General features: G+C 47.7%; 6 protein-coding genes across 6 annotated transcripts; 2 read left to right on the forward strand and 4 right to left on the reverse strand.

Annotated features, from left to right (window-relative positions):
* Nucleotides 1-1,315: 1,315 nt before the first annotated feature.
* Nucleotides 1,316-4,151, reverse strand: N7478_010824 (uncharacterized protein; the record flags this gene model as incomplete). The annotated part of the gene is made up of 3 exons (XM_056927038.1): nucleotides 1,316-1,901; nucleotides 1,958-3,742; nucleotides 3,799-4,151. 3 exons carry the CDS (start codon nucleotides 4,149-4,151, stop codon nucleotides 1,316-1,318), a joined length of 2,724 nt encoding a protein of 907 aa, XP_056774086.1.
* A 918-nt stretch (nucleotides 4,152-5,069) lies between these two features.
* N7478_010825 (NAD(P)-dependent alcohol dehydrogenase) lies at nucleotides 5,070-6,065 on the reverse strand (the record flags this gene model as incomplete). The annotated part of the gene is made up of 1 exon (XM_056927039.1): nucleotides 5,070-6,065. One exon carries the CDS (start codon nucleotides 6,063-6,065, stop codon nucleotides 5,070-5,072), a length of 996 nt encoding a protein of 331 aa, XP_056774087.1.
* Nucleotides 6,066-7,167: 1,102 nt separating this feature from the next.
* On the forward strand, nucleotides 7,168-7,476 carry N7478_010826 (uncharacterized protein; the record flags this gene model as incomplete). The annotated part of the gene is made up of 2 exons (XM_056927040.1): nucleotides 7,168-7,254; nucleotides 7,330-7,476. The coding sequence occupies 2 exons, from the start codon at nucleotides 7,168-7,170 to the stop codon at nucleotides 7,474-7,476; spliced, it is 234 nt and encodes a 77-aa protein (XP_056774088.1).
* Nucleotides 7,477-8,001: 525 nt separating this feature from the next.
* Nucleotides 8,002-9,699, reverse strand: N7478_010827 (FAD-dependent oxidoreductase; the record flags this gene model as incomplete). The annotated part of the gene is made up of 5 exons (XM_056927041.1): nucleotides 8,002-8,263; nucleotides 8,320-8,631; nucleotides 8,697-8,820; nucleotides 8,876-9,492; nucleotides 9,554-9,699. 5 exons carry the CDS (start codon nucleotides 9,697-9,699, stop codon nucleotides 8,002-8,004), a joined length of 1,461 nt encoding a protein of 486 aa, XP_056774089.1.
* Nucleotides 9,700-10,184: 485 nt separating this feature from the next.
* On the forward strand, nucleotides 10,185-12,639 carry N7478_010828 (Zn(II)2Cys6 transcription factor; the record flags this gene model as incomplete). The annotated part of the gene is made up of 3 exons (XM_056927042.1): nucleotides 10,185-10,274; nucleotides 10,338-11,122; nucleotides 11,199-12,639. The coding sequence occupies 3 exons, from the start codon at nucleotides 10,185-10,187 to the stop codon at nucleotides 12,637-12,639; spliced, it is 2,316 nt and encodes a 771-aa protein (XP_056774090.1).
* A 123-nt stretch (nucleotides 12,640-12,762) lies between these two features.
* Nucleotides 12,763-13,920, reverse strand: N7478_010829 (sugar phosphate isomerase/epimerase family protein; the record flags this gene model as incomplete). The annotated part of the gene is made up of 1 exon (XM_056927043.1): nucleotides 12,763-13,920. The coding sequence occupies one exon, from the start codon at nucleotides 13,918-13,920 to the stop codon at nucleotides 12,763-12,765; it is 1,158 nt and encodes a 385-aa protein (XP_056774091.1).
* Between the last annotated feature and the right edge of the window lie 676 nt (nucleotides 13,921-14,596).

The raw sequence follows: 14,596 nt of genomic DNA on the forward strand, positions 1-14,596 counted from the left end.
TTTAGGTGCATTCCGCTTGGTGCCGGGCACTGGGGACTTCGGTACATCTCGCACAGCCGGTAGCTAGTCAGGGGCTTACAGGTTCGGGATGCACGATTCTCTTTTGTTTTTTTCACATCGGTTCGTCCACAGCTTTGGAGGGTGGGGGCTGTGTACGGGAGCCAATCTGTCGGGTTATCGACATGTCAAAGGCGAAATTCACGACCAAAAAAAAGGAAGAGGCAAGGAACTGGGAAGGCCACAGTTGCCGGGGTACCAAGAATTGTGTATTTATAGTTCGCCGGCTATGGAACTGCACGACCGGGATGGTATGCGCCTCGACGAAGCCGTCGTCGGGGCGTTCATGCCATTAGAGCCAAAGAGGAAGCTCGCTCGACGTTGCTGTTTCCTTCGAGCGCCCCCCTATATAATCTATAACCTATCTATTCTTCTATGTAATAGTATGTAGGAGCCTTCCTCCCTTCTTTCCCTTTTCCTCATCATTGATACTCTAGTTAAATCGTACGAAGGTTCTTCTATTTTCTGGTTCTTACAGGTGAACAAGTTGGTGTTAGGGAAAGCTTAAAACAGATAATGGTACAATTATGGGTGTCTTTGTATGAATAGGGAGGCTATTGACTAGATGAAAATCTGAATATCAGTTCTTTAATTTGATAGTAAATAGCACGCTCTGCTCTACCATTTCAGATGCTGAAGTGGTTGAACGATGGGGGTTGCAAAAAGCACCAGTACCTTATATAATAACCGATCCTAGGGGGTCTACGGCTGCCTCTGGGAACTGTACCCGCCTCATGAATGACCTGATACTCTTACTACATGAGTTCTCCCCGCTTTTGCAGCTGCATAAGCTGCTCCAGGGCTGGTCCATTTCCTCACCTAGCTCTTCCAATTACGGAGTGTTTCCGCGATCAAGGAAAGTTTGGAAGCAACGGTTCCCTGGTGATGAAGTGACGTCTGAAGCGAAATTAATAATATATAGGCGGTCGCAATAGTTCTATATTTAGATGTACATACACAAATGTGGGTAGGGAATGAGTAGATAGTACTGCCTAGCACCTGATTCTCCCATCAGAAAGCAGCGATTAAATTTAGTCACCTTAAGAAATTTCTTCTCTATAATCATATACTGCAGTATGCGGCTGCTCGTTGGCATACGTATGGAAGTGCGACTTTTGAAATGTATCCGGCAGCATTCGTGTCATCTTTTCGCGGGCGTCTGTACTAGCCAGCACGCGGAAGATGTCAGCCGGAGACTGATAAACGGCTATTGCGTCTTGGGCATCCATTCAAATATATAGTGTAACTCGATAGAGCTTCAAGAGTTCTCCGGGTTCTCGGGATCATATTTCCAGCGGCGATGGTTCTCCGAAACCCACCAATTGGCCACATGGGCCGCCTCGTTGAGCCACTTCGCGGCCTCGGGCCCGTGCCGCTTCTGCACAGCATCGATCAAAAACACAACTTGATGGTCTTCCTCAGGTCTGAGCTCGAATGGGTCGGCGACGACATCGGTGAATCGCCACGTACCGTCGGGTTTGAGAGGCACGACCAAACGGTACGGCTGTGCGGCCGCTCGCATGCAAAACCACGTTCCCCCAGGGTTCATCGTGGAGAAATGCCATTCTTGCTTGCCGTTGTGCTCGGGGATGAGCGGACGCAGCATCGACTGGCCCTCGTACATAGGGAGCAGGTCCTTGATGATCTTGTTCGACTGTTCGTCAACGGATGAGGTTTCGACAAGAAGATCGAGGATAGTAGGGAGGATTTGGGTGGAAAGGACAGCACTATTGACTTGGATCTGGGGCAGCTTGGGATGCGAGAAGAATAAGGGCACATGGAAATTGCCGACATGGGGGGAATGCCAAGCCGTTATACCACCGTCATTTGGGAGTGATAGTCCGCTGAGATCAAGTTAACACAGAGGCAATAGGAGCTGCATAATATGGGCAGAACTTACTGGTCACCAGCCATAACAAGAAGAGTCTCATCGGCAATCCCAGCGTCATTGAGAACCTCCAGGATGTCGGCCACCCACTCATCCTGGTAGGCTATAGTATTTAGGTACCGGTTTAACCTCTGGTTCCGTTCAGTCGACAAATCTCCCATCATCTCCTTATAATCACCAGGCTTGTAATAGGGAGTATGTGTATTGTGGGTTAGATGGCTTAGAAAGAGGCGAGTGTTGTTTTTCTTGGCATCGGCAACGACATCCCGGAGATAATTCTTCAGTACCTTATCCTCATGGCCATGTTCCTCCTCCTCTTCTGTCTCCTCCGGGATGTATAAACCACCAGCTGCATCGATTGTTCTCTTTGCCATAATATCCTTGTATCCCAGAGCGGGATGAAGCATAAAATGCTTGTCCCAGGCGTCGGAGTGGGACTGCATCCACATAGTGTGCCACGGCCAGGAGGTCCAATCATCTTTCTGACTGGTGGTGTTTGGCTGTTGGTTCAATGCTTCGAGTATGTGTGGTAAGCATGGCTGGTAAATATCGTGCAGGTACTCGAGGTTGGCCTCGACAGCCATAGGATTCACGCCGCACACAGTGCCCGTAATACTTTTCAGGGTGTAGGTCCCGGACGTGTAAGCGTTGCTCGCACTGATGCCGCCGTAGGGCTTTGGGTGATCCTTGTCTTTATTGAACCCGGTCTCAAATCCGGTTAAACGTTCGGCGGTAGGGGTGAGCTTAGAAAGTCTATCCTCGACCTCTTCGGGGATACGGCCGCCCGGGTAAGAGTCCTTGATGTGCTTCATGATATAAGAGCTGGAGCGAAACGGCCACACGTCCTGCCGCGTGCTCTCCAACTTGATTAGAATGACATGCTTAATCCTCACACTTCCGTTATGGAGAACTTCACGTATAGGCTCCAAAATTTCGTTCTGGAGGTTTGCCATGTGTAGAGGATCTTTCATCGGGTTGTAGTGTTCATACACATAGTCAGACTTGTTGTGCTTATTTATGTGAAAAGGAGACCAATCCGGAAAGCTACCTGACGAATTAAATGGAGGTAGCCAGTCAAATGTCGGAAAGTGGTCCAGAGCGGTTTGGCCGTCCAGCCAGCTAAAATTGCCCTGCAACGACGCGGCACCTTGATTGACATTTTCATTGGTGGTCTCTTCTGGGGCACTTTGAGGAGCGGCACTTTGAGGAGCGGCACTTTGAGGAGCGGCACTTGCATTTGCCGACGTGGCACTTACATGGGTGGGCCGATAGTCAAGGACACTGAACGGCGCGAGAGGCAGGGACTCAGAGAGATAACTGTAGTTCGTGCCATATGGACGAATGCAGCTGAGAAATATTATAATTGAACCGCACGATATGACGATAATACGCTTCAATAACGGTCTGCTCTTCGGTTCGGGTGGTTCCTGGGGCGTATCCCCCTGCGATACGGAGTCGATGTCGTTGTGACCCTCGTCATAGTCATAAATTGCAATCTGCTCATAGGTCTCTCGATCGGACAGAGCCTTTTGTCGACAACATCGGCGGAGAGGGGAGAGCATAAGCGAACCCCAAATCTCCAGGAATGTGTTGGTAGCCTGGAAAAGGCACGGTGTAGCGAAGTACGCACTGACCATAATCAACGCGTCGACGAGGATAGCGACAGTTAAAGCGGAGATAATAGTCTGGGCAGCGGGATTGTCAGAATGAGACCTCTTCAATTTCCGCCAGTGGATCTCCACGCCCTTATGGACATAATAGGAGATGTTGGCGGAGGTCATCGACGAGACATATAGACTAGAATGAGATGAGCGATTATTTATTTCTCTGCGCGAATCTGGACGATAGCTCACCTGAATAATACAATGACCACAGCGGCTACGTTCCGATAGATCCGCCATTCGAACGATCGGGTAAGGAGGCACGCGACCAGAATGAGTAAGATATCCACCAGGAAGAATGTGGGGCCCCAGGGGACGAGAGATGGAACCTCTAATGATGTGAGATGGACGCAGATATGGAAGCATTTGGACAGTATAAGGGAGATGAAACTGATGGAAAAGAAATATGTACGAGAGCCCGCCCAGCCACGGTCAAGGTAGAGCATAGGGGATCTGGCGATGCTGAGGGCCAAGAGGGCTGATTCCTCAAGCTGCCGACAAAGCTTCTTGGAGAGATCTCCTAGCCGATGCGATGAAGATTTCATGGCGCACAACAACACTCCAGTGTGGCCATTGAGGCATATGCAATTATCACCTCTGAACGGAAGATGAGCGGGAAGCAGAGATTGAAGCCAATAAGGGGAAGAGAGAAGGATGTAACCCCGAGCTAAAAATGATTGAAAATTAAGGGTCCAACAACTGGGCCGCTTACGGCTTCACGGTTTGCGGATTTGATTGGTGCTTCTTTGGCTCACTTTGAACCCCACATCTAGACCACTCGACATACTGTAGCCCGTCCATAGGCCGTCCAACATGACTAGCTCCGGAATTTAAATCAAATATTTTACAAGAAAGTGGACCATAGTAAATGGGATATATTACAACTTGATATTTTAACTGTTGAGATAACTGATTTGAGCGTTGGAATGATTCCTAGAGAGTATGGTATATGAAATGAACTAATGCTAGGTTCAAAACATATAATAAGATGTGTTGATTTAACTACCTACAGTGGCACGTCATAAGTCTGTTGCCCCCCCCCCTTTACACCGCCCATCATGCCGCCTTCCTATTATAGTATAGCGTACCTACGGGTCCACGCTGCCCACGCGTAAAATAATCCATATCACGTAGGGTCACAGACTTATGACTTAGCTCAGGAACTGTCCTCCTCTAGTCAGCAATGGGGGCTGTAATGTGATTCCCGGCTACCTGGGCGTCCCGGCTGAGCGAGCGACCCCACCAAAATTCAAAAAATCATTAACTTTCAATAACTATCAAAACAACAAAAAGAATAAAATATTAACTATTTAACATATATAGGGCATTTAGTATACTAGGCTCGACAACCTTATAAGAGTAAACTCAGCTCTGAAAACAACAAACCGCCTGCCACTCTCTATTTAACAAATGCTTGATTCGTCACTCCAAACTTCTTTATCTTTTAACAGCTCGTAGGAAGTTCACTGAGCAACAAGAACGCCGCGGTATCGCATTTTGCCTCCCTCAAGTGTCTCAAGACTTTGTTTCACCCCCTCCAAGGTGAGGGGGAAAATCATTTTAACGGGTTTGATATCATGGAATGCAGCGAATTCCAGCATATCGCGGTGCACTTGTCTTGCAGCCACAATTCCACCTTGAATTCGAAGCCCATTCAACAGAACAGGCATATATGGGATTTTCAAGTCACCCGAATCAACCGAAAGTGGAGATATAACTCCACTTGGAGCCATCACTTTCAGGTACAGCTCCCAGTCTGGTTGTTGACTAGTCGTTACAATTAAATTGTCAAGGGGTTTTTCAAGCTTCAGCTCTTTGACACCCTTGGTTGCATGGAATTCACTGGCCCCCAGGTGAAACGCTTCTTCTTTCTTGCTATCGGTTCCCGAGAAAACGACCACCTGGCAGCCCATCTTGGCAGCGAATTGGATAGCCAGGTGCCCCAAACCCCCAATGCCAACGATACCGACACGCGCAGTTGAGCGGACCCCGGCGACGTGCAGAGCATTGAAGACAGTCGACCCACCGCACATCAGGGGACCTGCATCTTCACTACTCATCTTCTCTGGGATCTTGAAGAGAAATGGCTCCATCCATACCGCGTGAGTGGCGAATGAGCCTTGATCGAAATCGGAGCTTGCAAACAGCTTGCGCTCTGGGCAAAGTGTCTCCCAGCCAGTCAGGCATGAGCGACAGTGGCCGCAGCAATCGTGCAGAAATCCCCAGCCCACTCGATCACCTTTTTTCAGAAGCTTCGCGTCGGGCCCTATGTCTTCTACAATGCCAGTTCCTTCGTGGCCAAGGGCCATGTCTCTGGATTGGCAATGGGCGTCGGTGCCACAAACGCCCGAATGGGTGACTCGAATGAGCACATTATTTCCCTTGAGATCCTCCTTGCGCGTCACTTCTTGTTTGATTCCATCTTTGGAACCTTTGTAAACTGTGAATTCGATCGGCATTTTGGCTGAGGCCGTCGATGATTTGTAATAGTAAGGCAGAGATGTCTATTGGCTTTGTCCGCAGGGTCCTTTCTGCATTTTGTATTTTGAAAATCTCTTACGTCACATTCGTGGGAATAAAATCTTATCTGAAGGATGTAAGCTGATGTAACGTGACCGGATCTGGTGGTGCGGATACTCCACTTGAGGACAAGTTTATCTATCTTCCTTCCTTGTTTTTATTCTTATAGATTACTTGATATTCTTATATCCTTTTTTCTCGGTTTCTTATTAATCAAGTCGAATTACTAATCGCTCTGATAGAATTGTCTTAAGTCCTTATCCTAGAGTTGCTCTTTAGGGAAAACGTAAGCCCGAAGATAACTGGGATTCTAAGTCTTCAGATAATCCTATAGATATGAGACAGAGTATACAATACACAGAAATAGAAGATTTATTATAGATACAGCAAGAAGGGTTGTTGTAGAGTCTTGTAGAAGGGTTTGTAGATGGCTTTGTAGAGGGTTTTACAAGAGGTTTTGAAAGAGATTTTGCAGGAGGTCTCGTAGTAGGATAGTAGGAGAGGGGGGTAAAATGAAGTCGACGAAAAAAACGGGCAGCATAAACGGTAGAAGAGTTAAGTTTTGAGTCACTCTGGCAATGTTGTTAGGTCATTTTAACAAAACCCTTGATTAAAGTCGTGATGGTCTCTCTCGTGGACCCGATTGTCTTTTATAGACTCGATAGAAGTGTTGTCTCTCGGAAGGGCTTCTCTCGCTCACTTTGGTGGCTGTGAGTGAGGTGTGACCCTCTGAGAACTGAAAATAAAATACAATGAAATATAATGAAATTATTGCGCGTGTGACGTAGTAAATCAAACAGGGTTGCCTGATGGGAGTCACGGAGATGGAGAAATACCAGTGTAAGTGAGAGTGGGACATGAAGAGGCGGCATGGCTATATATAGGTAGTGAGTAATGAGTAATGAGGTGCGATTTGCTGACGCTCAAGGGTCGCGATGGATCGTCAACAAATCTGGACCCTTAAAAACATAGATTCCAATTAGCGGGGGTGAGCCAATCGATCTCGGCCCTGACAAGAAGCAGCAGTCATATTTAGCTACTATGGCGACGGTTTCGCAGAATGTCGTGATTATGGCATTCAATGACACTCTCGATATTGAAAAGGCATATGCATGGAACCTACAGCAGGTAAGAAGGCTAGATTCGAAGGTTCTCTTTCGAATTATCTCTATACAGGACAGTCGCTAATACAACAATGATTAGATTTTTCGTTTCATTGAGCATGTTGCTTCGTACAGCTACTTGTACGATGTCCCACCTGAGGAGAGCCTCTCATTGGAAAGCATGAGGATAGAGCTTGAGGAACTGTGGTACGTACTCAGCAGCTTTGATCAACTATTAAATACATGATCCTTACAAATGCTATTTTATCGCCCCCCTACCGGAAGACAATTTGCTGCCCCTGGTTTAACGCCCAACCAAACGATCAAACGAAGTGCCAATCCGATGTGGAATCCAAATTCACCATGTCAGGGTTACATGACCAATCGGTTTGCTCCACCTATTTAGAAGTCGCTCGGGTCCTGGGCTTACCTTGTCTGTGGAAATTGCCATATAGGTAACCTAGGTACGCAGAGGCCGAAGCTCTTGAATTCCCAATCGGGATTACTCAAGTAGATCCCTACTGTCTTGGTGAATCTCGATCATCTTGGTGAAAATTCAGATTCAGCTGCATGGCGCTAACTAAACTAATGTGGGGCATGATGCATGAAGACGACATCATCTGCATCAGCCTGCTTGACGAATCCAACTTTAATGAGACTGATTTTAAGCACGGCTAACGTGAGAATGATACTATATATTTGGTGCTGGTATAGCATACCTCCTAATATTCTCAGTATCTTCAATGTGTTCCTAATGTTCGTCTCCAGTTTATCACAACCGACCTTTCATCGGCGTTGCATCCTTCGCATCAGCCGCTGGTAGGCGAGGCTCTGGTAACCCTAGCTGTCGTGAAACCGCTCTAGCAGCCCACAGACCTGTCACAAATGCAAGGGCAAGGCCACCTGCGTATCCGAGGTTACTAAACCCACCAGCATCAACACCAGCAACTAACAATCCTGGAATTGCAATTTTGTCTGGTGTCAAGGCATGCCCTTGCTTGTCGATTGAGATCCCGCCATAGGTGAATGTTATCCTGAAAGTGAATGTTAGAAATTGTATGATAATACTGCTTTTGGCGGGGCAACCTACGATGGCTGGACTTCCATCACGTAAAATGGCCCTTCACCGTCAACGAGAGGCACAGGAGGAGTACCGCCACGTCCGACGGGAGCATCAAGAGCGATTTTTGAATTGCCTAGGCGCACAACCTGGTTGTACTGCTGGACCGTCTTTTCAGATTGAACGGGGTCAACTCCCCACTGAGATAGAACCTCCATTAACCCTTGGATAGTATTGGAAGTTCCAACATTACATCCGTAATCACGAGCTTTTTGCAAGCGATCAATAGATCCCGCATTGGGAAATGGGGCGCCAACGCAGTGCTGAAGGCGAGTCTTCTCACTAGTAGAGGGGAAAACGTTAAGCAATGATTCATCAAGGTTAGCCTATGCTGAGCAATAACTTACTTGAAAAGTAGAAAGCCCCGGCGCCTCTCCTGTTTTGCCAAATATTGATTAACGATCTCATCGCCGGTTGTTTCATCTGCGAATCGTCGACCCGCCTCGTTGAGCAACAAGCAAAATTTGCTTTCTGTCGATGAATTAGAGCTGTTCTTGGAAGGTAAAAGAATAAGTTAAGTTCTCACGGTATTGAGCCAGCGGGAGGTAGTCCTTCGGGTTTACGTCCTGCGCTCGCACAGGAGCTGCTAAGAGATGGCCATAGTATGTGTTCATCCCTCTGCTGGTTCCAGCTCCAACTCTTGAGGCCAAGCTGAGACCATCACCCACAGACCCTGGGTTAGAACGCACAAAAATATTGTCTCCACCTTGTCCGAGATACGAAGCTGTCATTTGTGGCGACCCTTGGAAACCGCCTGTAGCCATGACTACCACCTTGGATTTCACCTCGTAGTATTTAGAGGGTGATCCAGGGATTTGTCGATGAACGATAGCACCGGTGATCCGCGATCCAGACACTCCGGGTTCTTCTTGGATTAACTTCACCACAGAAGTGTTGGTCCAAACTTCGGAGCCACTTTTACTCTCTTCGATGCGCTTTCGATGATACTCATGAAGCTGAGGGATCTTGATGGGAAACCCAATGCCTATCGTCATAATACCATCAAATCTTTCTGCCGTCGGTATCCCATTTTCTCGCATCCATTGAACCGCTGGGAGATACTCATCCAACCAGGCTTGTTGAAGAATTGGATCACCTTCGGGCACCCAAGCGCGTAGTTTCTCGTAAGTGTGTGGCGCCCAGCTATATAGTGAAAGAAAAGAATGTTAGTCAAGCGTCTCAAGATTAGACGAGGGCTACATACAACATGCCCGCGGAAAGACTAGAAGATCCACCGATTTCTGCCTGTTTCTCTACCACGAGTGTTTTGAGTCCTGCGTCTGCGGCGAATGAAGCGCATGCCATGCCGGACATGCCTCCGCCGCAGACCAAAGTGTCAACCTCGATCATTTCCATGAAATCGGTTTGTAATTGAACCGTTGAAATGAGTGAAGGTTATATTTAAAAGAGAAATCGAAATTAAAATCGAAATGAATATCACATTATGGTGAGTATTTATGATTTATGAGCATGGTGACTGCCGGTCGGTGTTGTACCTCGGGGCCGGCTCTTTAATTAATTCGCCGGGTGGGGATCTTCTCTCCATCATCATCTCACAACCCACACTGGCGGTTCAGGGTCGCGACAGAGAGGCCTACATCATCATCAATCCAGTATGACTGCATGACCAATTTTTGTGCTCGGTATACTGCTTCAGAATAATCAAATTGCTGGATCGCCGGCCGTGAAGGTTCAAGCAGAGTTCACTTTAACCGAAATTCTCCCCCGCACTCAATTTCTCCTCATGCAGACATCCATCGTCTCTCCAGCAAGACTGAAATGGCTCGAAGAGCTCGATTTTTCGCTTTCTCTGCTCATTCTTCATAATCAAACCGATGGAGGAAATAAGGAGCGGTCCTGATACTGCACAGAGATCAGCTCGTTCAACCACGGCGGTCGCCTGCGAAGCATGTCGGAAGATGAAGGTAAACTCGCCACTCTGTATGAATGTTTATGGATGCCACAGCTAACACTCACAATCTACGCAGATGAAATGTATCCGTACAGAGCCCAATGACACGACGGGTCGAATCACAAACCCGTGCGAAAGATGCAGACGATCGAATCGAATTTGCAAGATCCCGGAGCCGCGCCCCCTGGGTCGGAAAAAGGGCGCAGTCGGTCGATATCAAGGTTTCGATAAAGCAGTACGCAAGCTGCGCTCCGAGCTGAAGAAAGCAAAAATGGAACCAGAGGTAGAAATACTCCAGGAAATTGCTCATCTTCCCAACGAGGAGCGCTCAAGTGCGGACCGGCTTATTCCAAACGAACAACCCGACAAACAAGCTTCCTCTCCTTATACCAGCCGTGGAATGGACTCGGAGATCCCAGTTAACCTCAATCCAAGGGCCTTACAGGAGGAAACCAGGGCCTCGGATGATTTCTCCTCAGACCACAATGAAGAGCCGATCAGCAACCCACTTGCTTTGTTAGCTGATGCATCGGACGCGGCTCGTGCCATGCATCTCGGCACAATACCAACAAGGAATACATCTGGGCAGAGTGGTCCGTCTACAAACCAAAACCTACTTAATAACCGTGGTATCGGTCATTTGCTTCATCGACCTGGCTATGTTTCTCTTGGGTTACAGCTAAGCCGAGAAAGCCTTGAACGTGGGTTAGACGCTTTGTCAATGCCCGCACACAACACGGACAGATATGCAAATTACTTCAAAAGACCTGTCCAGGATTTGAATCAGGATACGGGGCCCGAACTCGATCCTGTTGACCTAGGTTTGATCACTATAGAGGAGGCGCAGGGCCTTTTCCCGATGTAAGCGCTATCACTTTTCTAGTCCTTCCTACTTCTTCTCTTCTTTTTGTTTTGAAATATCTACTGACGGTATCAGTTACTTTAATCGACTACATCCGATCAATGGAATACTGGATCCCGTTCTCCATACACCTGAGTTCGTCCGCTCGCGATCAGCATTACTATTCACATGGGTCTTAGCCCTGACGGCACAGTTTGACCATGACTCTGCGTCTATTGCTAAAAGACTACGTTTACATGGTGAGAAGCTATCAAAGCATGTTCACACCTGCGGCTTTAAGTCAGTAGAGATTGTACAAGGATACTATATCTCTTTACTATCTGCTACTCCTGCCGAGACTCTCGCGGAAGAACGCTCCTGGCTGTACACCATGTACGCCTTTGGAGTGGCTGCAGAGCTTGGGCTAGACCAGTATCTCGACAATCCAAATTCTCGGTCTTTAATATCTACTCACGACCAGAACCAAACGCTATTCGCACCAGAATGGCATTCCGAGGAAACAGAGACCCAGAGTGACACGGCATATAGCCGGAGACTAATCCGCAATCGGGAAAGGACGTGGTTCAGAATTTTGCTATGGGAAAGAGCAAATAGCGCTGCATATGGACGAATTCACAGCTTTCCCGAGACATCGTTGACCAGGGATATTGAAGGATGGTGGATGCACCCACTGGCAGACTTCACCGACAGACACACTAGTGCTTTTATTGCCTTACGGCAAAACCTCGCCAGTCTAAACGGTGTTATTCGCGACAGGTCAACAACACCCCGTGCGGATCTACATTGGGTACGGAATTTAGTCGATAATGCACTTGAGCCGTGGTACAACACGTGGCTAGCGCAATCAGCAACCAGCTCTTCTTGTTCGGCAGAGCAGCTTTCGAATACATTTCTTCGATATGTTTACATGCACGGGAGACTTTGGACTCTGTCTATTGCGCTTAATAGCTCTCAAGACCACAGCAGCGAAGCTGGCCTTCGCAACGATTGTTTTGAGGCCGCAATTAATGCCTGTGAGGTCGCAGTTCGCGATCTCGAAGCGATCGGTGAGCCCTTGTACTGCATGCTGGCTCCAACGTGGGCCATGATATCATACGCTGCTGTTCTATCATTGAAGTTGTTCCCAAGGATTTATGGTTCTCGTTCCGGCAGTCAAGTTGAGCTTTTTGCGCTTCTAAGCCAGGTTGCATTGCAACTTCAACGTGCAGGCAGGACACCGTCTCACCGATATGGAATTGCTGCTTTACTCGGTCAACATATCATGATGATTTTGAAGGCAAAGTGCGCCACATTAAGGGACAACATAGAAGTTGAGTCTTCTCAAAGTCAGTCCTACATTAGAAGCCATCATCAGTTAGATTCCGGGCCAGATGAAACAGGTCGCTCAAATCATTCCTTGGTCTCAGATTATGACCCCTTCTTGACGGACATTGACGTGGCAGCTGATCTTACTGAAGAAGGGTTTACTGATTTATTTAGAGAGATCTTTGGTCCAAGCTTCGGCTGCGTGTTTTGATACTATAAAATATCATAAATGTACCATTATGGAATCGAGGCTAGCTTATGAATGTTTTCAAAATACTTAACTGAAGTAATATGTCATCTTACTTATATACATTCAAGTTCTGTCGGGTTTCCTCTATAATCGAGGACTTGTTCCTTGTAGCCTCTGAGAGACCTGAGAAATGGCCTGCCGGCTGGATTCTGGGCTCCTCCAAAATGGGGCTAGTTTTGTCGCCGCCTCGAACAACCTTTTCAACCCCTCCATGCCACGATCGGCATGACTTCCTGCAACATCATCCCCGCCTTGGTTCAATGACGTATTGAAAACTTCAAGTGAAAGGGGACCTTTGTATCCCGTAGCCAATACGGCGGCAGCTACCAGTTCCACGGGCATATAAGCGCCCCGGGATTCCTCCATTGGATACAACCGATGACTTCTCGACCAAGGTAAAAGGGCTGGTATACTTGGATCATCAGGAGGCAGGAACGTCAACGGGTTCACCAACTCAGCATCACCACATTGAAAGAAAAAGATACGATCCCCCGGCACGGTCGCAGCCAGAGATGCCATGGATCCCGTCAAGACTGCCAGTGATTCCTCCAACGTAGGATATATGCGACCATGTCCTACTGGATTATAAGGATCCGCAAATTCAACAGCCAAAATATTGAACGCATCAACGATCAGGCCAACATTAGGACGATTCGCGAACCGCACCGCCTCCCACGAAGACGACCACGTATTCCTAGTCGCCCAAGACAACCCCTCATATCCAATCTTCAGCATCTTCCCGCCATCGGCTTGTGCATACGCAGCAGCCATATCACCCAACTCAGCTAAGTCCCTAGCAACGGTCTTCAGATCCGAAGTAACGCCACTATCGGTACGAATATTGGCACACATAAACACCAAGTCGGTATCAAAGGCTCTCATAAACGGAAACCGCTTTGCGACCAGGTCCAAAGTCGCTCTTCGCTCTGTTGGATCCTTGATACCCTCGATCATACGCAGAGGCTGTGTACAGGCAATACGCATGCCGAGTGACTTCACTAAATCGCCCAAGTGACGAGCCACGCGCAGGTTCTCCGGTGTGGGCTCCCAAAGCTGGTCTCCGGGTAGATCGTGTTCCTCCAGATATGCAGCCCAACACTCATCGAATAGGTCTATCCATTGGTAACCGGCTTTGGCGGCAGCTTCGAGTCGTGGGGTAAGAGTGTGTTTTCTCCAGTTTCCGAGAGAAAGAGTGGCGATGCCAAGTTCATTTCGTTGTAGTGGAGGCCATGAAGAGGACATTTTGACGGATTTGGTCTAGGAATAAGAATATTCTGGACATTAGAAAATGGTTATTAAAGGGTAGCGGCTGATTGAATATCCATGATGTATTACTCCGCTTACCCACCCCCACACTTCGGGGCTTTTTAAAATATGCCGGATACCCCACTAAGGACTACTGCCAATGAATTACATGGACTTATGGAAGTTGTGGACACCTACTGCTATCTTTCTCGGGAATGGAAATGTATGGCTATTGCCTATCTTTGGCAGTAGATGATCATTCTATTTGCTATGGCATTGTATGGCTATATTTCTCAAAAAAGAAAAGAAGAAAAGCTGAAGAACGTTGAAGTCTGGAGCTTCTGGAGCGAAAAAGACAGACGATGGACCTAAGTACTGTGATGGGCTGCCTACGTCTCTGCCGAAATGGAGAAAGGGTGCGAAAAACAAGTACTAACAACGTTGAAGAAGGGGAAGGAGAGAGGGAAGCTCTACTATATACATATAGACGGATGCCCACTCTCTAGACCAATGATTTGAATGGTCTGTATCCGAGAGTGGGTCAAACCATACAGACGTCCAAACATGCAAGCATGCCCGTCCGAACCTCCTCCATGTAGTTATACTACAGCCATCTTCATTGATCCTGTAAAACTCATAGGTAGAACCGTCTGTGGTAAGGCCATGTACCGAT

Source organism: Penicillium angulare (assembly GCF_028827245.1).
Source record: "Penicillium angulare strain IBT 27051 chromosome Unknown utg000008l_segment0_segment0, whole genome shotgun sequence".
Lineage (NCBI taxonomy): Eukaryota > Fungi > Ascomycota > Eurotiomycetes > Eurotiales > Aspergillaceae > Penicillium > Penicillium angulare.